The sequence below is a fragment of the Brachyhypopomus gauderio genome, chromosome 7, assembly GCF_052324685.1.
Source record: "Brachyhypopomus gauderio isolate BG-103 chromosome 7, BGAUD_0.2, whole genome shotgun sequence".
Lineage (NCBI taxonomy): Eukaryota > Metazoa > Chordata > Actinopteri > Gymnotiformes > Hypopomidae > Brachyhypopomus > Brachyhypopomus gauderio.
The window spans coordinates 19867448-19875746 of NC_135217.1; the positions used below are offsets into that span (position 1 = coordinate 19867448).

The 8299-nt window shown below is 46.4% G+C and overlaps 1 protein-coding gene across 1 annotated transcript in view; it reads left to right on the forward strand.

Annotated features, from left to right (window-relative positions):
- Positions 1–7699, forward strand: part of plcl2 (phospholipase C like 2) — a 35899-nt gene extending 28200 nt beyond the window's left edge. Inside the window, exons 5-6 of the mRNA XM_077012387.1 lie at positions 3621–3730; positions 5930–7699. Of these exons, the coding sequence (XP_076868502.1) occupies positions 3621–3730; positions 5930–6145 (326 nt within the window). The 3' untranslated portion in view covers positions 6146–7699. The remainder of the gene's footprint in view (positions 1–3620; positions 3731–5929) is intronic.
- The last annotated feature ends 600 nt before the right edge of the window (positions 7700–8299 follow it).

An 8299-nucleotide genomic window follows, 5' to 3' on the forward strand; every position in this document is an offset into this window, starting at 1 on the left:
TAAACCTCTTTCACGCCAGTGGGACTTGTTACTAATATAAACCTCTTTAGATAATCACGTATGGTCGTTTGGCCTGGATTGCAGATATTGGCGGTGGAGGAAAATAACTGGCAGGCTGAGGTTCGCATTGATCCGGGCTGATGGAGCTTTGGAAGCTGTCAGAACCCATTTACTGTTCACTCAATGAGCACTTGTTCCTGTCTTTACTGACACCAAAGAAGGAAACTTGCGATACAATCCCTTATTTCCTTGATTTCTTCAAACAGCTGACACAGTTTTGGAGACGCACCGCGTGCAACACCCAGACGGTGCTCGATAAATCCACATCTCTGGAAATTAATGCGCATCTTCCCTCTGTTTAATTATGTTATTCTCACTGGAATTTAATACCACCTCTCCTGAAAGCAAAATGAAGCATTTCTGTTACCAGACCTGCTTTATTGATTTGCAGTTGTGGTCATATCAAATATTCATGTGCTGCTGTTCTGCAACATGAGGGACTGCACGCTGTACAATAGGATCTCTGTGGTTGCCCCTCTACACATTCATTCTATTGACTTGTGTCAACCGCCTCAGTTAACCAAGTAGAAGGTAGAAACATACAATTCTGATCTCCTTCTGTTACATGAACTCAGTAGATCCTGTTGACATGTACAAAGTAAGATGTCGTAGACACCAAATTGAATCACATTAATTAATTCCCATCTTATTGGATCAGTGTCAGTCTAGAGGGCATCCGTTAGCGTGCGGTGTCAGGAGCGACTCGGGGAGGGAAAGTGGGTCAATGCTAACTGTATTCCCTGCGGAACCCAATGGAAAACTCTTGCATCAAAAAGCCAGGCCGGAATAATCCATCAAATCTCTCAACAAATGAGGGTGATCCCTAGTATCAGCAGACACGGTTTTGCTTTTAAGCTTTGCCTTACGTATTGGACAGTTTAACATGATGGATGTTTGAGTAATTCGCTTTGGTCTTTTTTGGCATTTTGGAATTTCATGGCTAGAGTTACAGAGTCAGAAATCCATGTGGATGTTTTATTGTTCGTGTGTGTGGTTTACATGTGGCCTACGTGAAATAGGTGCAGTGCAAAGATGTTCTGAGTGGAGAATCCTTGTTTAGGACAGTGGGTTGAACGTAGCTATATCAAACAGAGCACAAAGACTCGCACACAACTGCAACGTCTTCATTTTTGTGAGCAAGATTCCCCTGGCACAGTGCATTACTGCGGTATCTCCAGCATGTATTATTAGCTTCATGAGTAGGTTTGAAGGTTTTTGTTGGAAAATGGCATATTATATAATCCTATCAACTTAACCAATGTCACATCAGTTGTTAACAGTAGAGAAGGAGATGTCTTCAGCATTATTCCAGCCTGGTTCATGAGAATGACTCAAAGCACCCTTTGGGTAATGTGGAATGCCAAATGCACACATGCTTGCTATAATTAACATGGACAATGAAGACCCATGTCTTTCTCTAAGCACCTCGGGATAAAAGCAAACTCATTTCAATACGTCTCAAATATTTGGTTCTACAGATGCATGTCTGGGTTAAATGTTGCAGCCCAGTAAACGCGAATGCTCAGTAATTGTCTCTCCTCTCACTGATGGGGTTTTTCAGTCGATGGGTGAACAGATTTAACACTCCCTTTCATTTCCAGCCTGGGTGCTGGCTAATTGCAGTGCAGTCAATGTGACAGGGGCAGTACATAACACGGGGCCTCAGCTTGGACCGAACCACCCCCTTGGTACACATTCCTCACGGCAGACCCGTTCTAGACTCGTAAGCTGGTTTCATTAAGAGCTGCTCCATGCTTTCAGAGTGAACACATAAATACACATTTTTTTTTTAATGGTTTTGCAATTAACAGGACCCAAAGCACGGCCCGTAATAACGGAGTCTGGCCAGCGAGTCAGTGCCCGAGTTCGTGGCGTGTTGTGCTTGTCGTTTTCCAGATGAAGAAGGCTTTCATTGCAGCTGTTTGACCGGTGGTGCTGTGTGTCTCAGGCGGTGCGGGTCACCCCCGACCGTTTCTATGTGCTGTGAAGGTCAGGCAGCCTCTCCCGTGGCGCGCGTCGCTGTCACGGAGCTCGTTTTCGCAGGGAAGCCGAGTGTTTGAAGAAGTTCCAGCACACAGCCTGGATTTGTGACAGGCTGGAGTTTCCCACCCTCACCCTACTGTACGTTGCTAAGCAACTCCTGCCATGAGGAGAAGTCAGATGTGTGCATGTGCTGTTAGCAACAATCCTCAGCCCAGTCACGTGTGATTAAATCCAGCAGCACCTCGTCTCACACACACACACACACACACACACACACACACGGCCGCTTACCCACCCACATATACACAAACAAGAGAGTGAAGAACTGAGGTTAATGGTCCTTAAACACAATCAGGTGATTTATAAAATGTTACTTTTACTGTCTGCAATAATGGCTTCGTCTCGAGAATATCAAGGCCAGAGGACAACCTCATAGGTCAGCTGCATGCGTCTACCAAAGACTGATGTGAAGATCACGCAAATCATTTTTTCACAGTGTTGCTATGGAAAGGGTCAGGGACTGGTTGCTATGCCAACACCCCCCCCCCCCCCCCCCTTTTCCATTGTTGCTGAGTAATATGATCTAGCTGACAAAATGAGGAAGGGGTAGCGCACTCAGACGCCGAGGGTTTGGGAAAGCTGGCAGATCCACTGGGTCTTTCACTAGATGTGAGCTGCTGGGGGGGAGAGTGAGGAGGCGTGTGGGCTCCTCGCCTGACGGATCCCCTCTCCTTCCCCCTGCCTTGATGGTAATGTGGCATGAAAGGGCTCTGTGTCTTGTCTGAGCTTCCCACGCATTATCCCTCTTTCTCTCCCTTTTTTCTTTTCCTCCCTCGTTTTCTTTCTTTCCCTCCCCGGGTCGGCCGCCTGATCTGTGCTCGTGGCCCTCGTCATGGACACGCTGCTGCGGGACACAGCTCAGGCTCATTCTGCAGGCTGGACACAAACAGGCCGGTCAGCCCTGTCTGCCCCCCCCCATCCCCCCCCCCCCCCCCCCCCCCCCCCCACCCCCACACGACTGGCACAGCCAGCAAGGCGAGACTAGACAGCCCTGTCTGTGTCCCGTCCCCCCCCCCACCATATGTCTGGCACAGCCAGAGAGGCAACGTCAGACATCCTCGCCCCCACCCACCTCCAGCCTCCCCCCACCCACCTCCAGCCTCCCCCCACCCTCGACAGGCACTAATCCTAACCAATGTAGCACTATGCGAAAATGCTTTTTGAGTGATCTCTCGTTGCGTGAAGCAGAACCGAATGACACTTTCTTTCATCACAGGGCTGTGGGAATGAAAACTAAAGCAGTGTGTCAGGTTCACAGTGGCAGCATCAGTAACACTTTCATTTCTTCTTTTGGCTTGTTTCACTGTTTAGCATGTAAAGGGAACGTAAACGAGTCTAATGGATGGATAATTATAGACTTAATTTAAGCCATCCTTATATATCACAGTGTACAATATAACAACGCAACATGTTCACCACGACGAGAAGCGTCGGTCTCGTCAGAGCTGTGAATTTGACTGTAACAGCGACCGAATGAGATGAGGCTGAGGGTTTGCCCACTGTGCTCTGGGTTGCAGCAATGGAGTCCCATGAGAATCTCCATGACATGGCGATGAAGGAGGGTCTGAAGGGGAGGAAGCTGCAGAAGTCAGTGGAGAACTTCACGTGGAACATCACCATTCTGAAGGTGCCTCCTCCTGCCGTCCTTTCTGCTTCTGGGCTCCTGGCGTTCTGGTTCTCTTCAGCACTGCCCAGCACACCCACTCTTCCCTGTCGCCTTGTTTACACATCCTCCCTCTCTCTCTGTCTCTCCCCCTTTCTCTATATCTCTCTGTCTCAAAGTCTCTCTGCCCCACCCCTTCAGTCTTTTTTGCTCCCCCACTTTCTCTCCTCCTCTTTCCCTCATTCTTTATATCGTTCTCTCTCTATTGCCTGCTTTCGTCACTTTTTCCCCCCAATTCTGCTCCGAGGTGCTGTCAGCCTGAGCTGTTAGTATTCATGATTTCCAGATCATTCCGCCCAGGGCTACACTGCTGAGAAGTGACTGGTACCTTTTCTGCATCAGGGTGCCTGGAACAGGTGCTATTTGTGGGAAGGTGGTTTCTGACTGACACCCAAACTTTCAACATGAATTAATGCAGCATTGAGGACACCCTTTGCTTACAGGTGTTGTTCTAAATAAAGTTTGCGCAGGTATGCAAGTAGTGGTAAATTTGGGTTTTGGGATATTTCAAAGCATGCTGAAAATGTGTAGGCAGAATGCTACTAGAAGACAGTGATTAACAATCTGCCATTTAAAGAATCCAGACTCCCTAGACTCAGAGGCTTGTCCTGGAGAGCTGCCTTTCTGCAGAATTCAGTACCAACTCATAGCTAATAGAACGTTCTGGGTACCTGCAACAATCTAACAGGACAGGACGGCTTGGACGATTTCAAATTAGTTATCAGGTTCCAGCCTGATGAATAACCATGGAGCTCTTTCGGGGAGGGCGGGGCATTGGGGCTAACAGCAGGCAACAGAATTGTAATTTCTACTTTTTTTTTGCCCAAACACTAAAATACATAAAAGAATATTAAAATATATCTGTCAGGCATCGTTTTTAAATGAGTTTGTATGACTTTTGCATAAATATGGCTGTTATTACACGTAAAATACGTACAGTCATATATCTCCACATTTTTGTACATCTACATTGTGAGATGTGGAACTTCACCTATCTTTGGCTTCTGGAACACCTTCAGCACTCAGCCGTAGCCTGCCAACATGGAGGCGTTCACTTTCCCTACAACTGCTTCTCCATACTAAACATAATGAACTAGACCATAAAAAAGTCTGCGTGGTAAAAAAGAAAAAAAATGCACCAGAAACTTTATTTATTTATGAGCTGTGTCACAGGACTTGGCGTGACGCCCCAGCGGTACAGTTTCTGAGTGTCTGACCTCAGGACGGCAGAGCTACACCCCCCACAGCTGCTTGTCCACTGCTCTACTTCATGCTCCTCGTAATTGAGATGGACAGCAAGTGTGTAGCCAGTCATCCAGGGGATTCTGCTCTTTTAGAATTATAGGTTTAAAAAATCTGCCCCCGCCGTACGATACTCCAGAATGTGTCCAGCCTCCCTGTGTTACAATGACCGTTTGACCTCTAGAACGAGCACATTTGCATGCGTTAATTAAAGATTACCCTACCTGCTAACGTTGCCCTTTGATTAATACATGGTCCCTCGATCATCTCCCCTAAGGTTGTTTCTGTTGTTTATCCTACCGAGCGCTTTGCCAGACTCCATAATTAATTAGCAAGTAGGTTTAGCCAGAGTGGATCTGCACAGGATTATCGGGGCTGGAGTTAGTGAAAGCTCAGTCAGGACCTCAGGCCATTGTACTGGAGCATAAGGTGACCATCTGTCTTCTTTAGGCAATGGTGATGTGTTAATGTCAGAAAAAAACGAATGAGTGTTTATATTATACGCGGCTATGTTAATTCGACCATTGCAGAGCTTACTGAGCCTTAGATATTGGGCCCTAGTATTGATGCCTGTTTATGTTATTCATTTAATTGCACGTATTTGTTTTACCCAGCATTCCATGCTGCCACCCAAGGGGCATATACAATGTCTTGTGACATCTTCTCTCTGGTGCGATATTGGAACGAATCACAATGTCTGTTCTGCTGATTCATATCTTTTATTACTTTTATTATTAGTCTTCAACAAAGGTGCTAATAATAATTATACCAAATGAAAACTGCTTATTTCCCTGATGGCCTGTCGGTCAGAAGGTGCTGAAGCATTCTCCTCTGATTTCTCCTCACACTTTGTGCTGCACTCTTACTCTTTCCCCACCACGACTCTCGGTGGCGCTGACCGGCCGCCTGCTGTCTCTTCAGGGCCAAGCGGACCTGCTGAAGCACGCTCGGGTGGAGGTGCAGGAGAACCTGAAGCAGGTGCACTACGCTGCGCTGGCCTGCGACCTGGCCAAGGGTGGGGCGGGGGCCACGCCGTCCACCGGCTCCGACTCCAGGCCCCGCCGCAGCCTGGGCCTGGACGCCATCCCAGAGAAGGCTCTGGGGGAGGAGGACATCAGTGACGACGACGACAACTGAGGGGTCCCAAGTTCCCCCACTGGAGCCCCAAACCACTGATCCTAGATACCGCCCGCTGCCTCCTCAGGCTGTACCTTTGCAGACACTGCAGAGGGGGAGAACTGGCTTGAAAGGTCGAGCTTTTTCTGCCGTCCTGAAGTCATGGTTAGAAGGGATAAAGATGAGAAATGACAGCCTTATTCCCCACTAAGCTGTTAATTTGCCTCCCCCATTACCATACCTGTGGGGCAAAGTGCCTCATGCTCTGCCTAACCAGGAAGCCCTGAACCTGTCTGTCATCCTGCTCCACACGTCCTTTGACCCTGAGACTTCCCCACCCAGACCCATGTGGGTGTGTGAGGTGTGCATCTCGCCCGCCACTGGGACAGTGACATGACTCGCTGCTGTTGGACTAAAGACTTGCACTTTTGGAGCCTTGCGCCAGGACTGCCATTAAGCACAAAAGTAAAGGATTTAAGACAACCTGAAACTGGAGCCATGAAAAGAGAAAGAGAGAGGAAGAGGTAGAGAGAGAGGTAGAGGGTGAGGGAGGGAGAGAGAGAGAGAGAGAGAGAGAGAGAGAGAGAGAGAGGGAGAGAGAGAGAAGAAGGTAGAAATAGGGAGAGAGATGGAGAAAATGAGCCAAGCTGTTTACAATAACTAATTCATGTTCTGTCTGCCAAAATAGTATATATATAATATATATATATATGGAGATCTGTTACCTTTTTTGCTATGTGCGCCATTTTAATGAGTGAGAATTATTTTGTTAAGAAAATGGCTGTTTCAAAGGGTTCATATTTTATTTGTGTGTGTGTGTGTGTTCGAGTCTATGGACATAGCCTGCTGGAATATGTCTTGTCAACGAGCCCCAAACTCAAAAGGTTTCTTTCCCCTATAGAGAGCACTTGTGAGCCACACGTGTGTGGTTGGAAGGAGCATACTGTACCTTTTAAATACAACCAGCCAGCAAACTGAAGTGTACAAAGCGTGAGAGGAAACATGGTCTGTGCAGGTATGTGGTGGAACGCTTAACTAAGACCCTGATGCTGGAAAGGACACGGTTATGCTTCTCTCATTCCTGGTAATAAGTTTGTCCATCTATGTACGGACGCCATTAAACATGATTGTGCCTCGGTGCTAGCGATTTGTCTAACGGGTGAGGGTGGGAGGGGTTTGCCAGAAGGAAAGAGGATCCTTCTGTCAGACTGGCTAAGCTCAGCCTACCCAGCACCAACCTGCCAACTTACTGCTTCTTGCTGGTTAGTATTCGTGTCTAGCTTGTCCCATTGGTCTTCTCAGTGTGCCAGTTTAGTGTTCGACCTAGTGAACCACTTCCATTATTTTACAGCTTCTTACCAGAGATTTAAGTGGACATTTAAAACAAAACAAAGCAAAACAACAAAAAAATGTGTTTGATACATTTCAGTGCTGTAACAGTTGGAGTATTTTTTAACCCTAGTTAACCATTTATACCATGGTACAGGGTAGTTTCAAAAGAGAATACCAGTTTTCTTTTACCCTGTTAACAACTAAAAGCTCTGAAATAAATTAATGTCAAATAAATTACCTCAACTGTGTGTTAAATGTCCTCTTGGAACCAGTGTATCTCACACTCCACTACCTGAGTCTGAGTGCCACTTCAATTTTCATGGCAAGCAAAGGAAAGTAGCATATCATCAAATAGACATTTTTGACTGGTTGGCTACAAAATTCTAGACTCTAGGCCAGAATTAGACCAGCTCCAAAAGGTTTGTTTGAAAGTAGACGTATTCATGTAACCCCCTTCACTACCTATCAAGGTGGGCATTGGTTGTAGCTGGATCAGGACAGTTCTGTTTGAAATCATGACTTTAATCAATTGATTTATAACCATTAATCTTCACTTGGAACTGTGTAAATAATAAAAAAACAATGTTGTACAATACAGATAATTTATCTAAAAGGGTTTGAGCCAGGACAGAAGAGCAATTAAAGGGGAGGAAAACGCAATCTGATTGTCCTATATCAGTATTTAAGAGTGGTAATAACTACCCCATTACCCCATATCTACACCTACAGTGGTAATTACTACCCCATTAGCTCATATCAACACCTACAGTGGTCATAACCACCCCATTACCCCATATTAACACCTACAGTGATCAATACTGCCCCATATCAACACCTACAGTG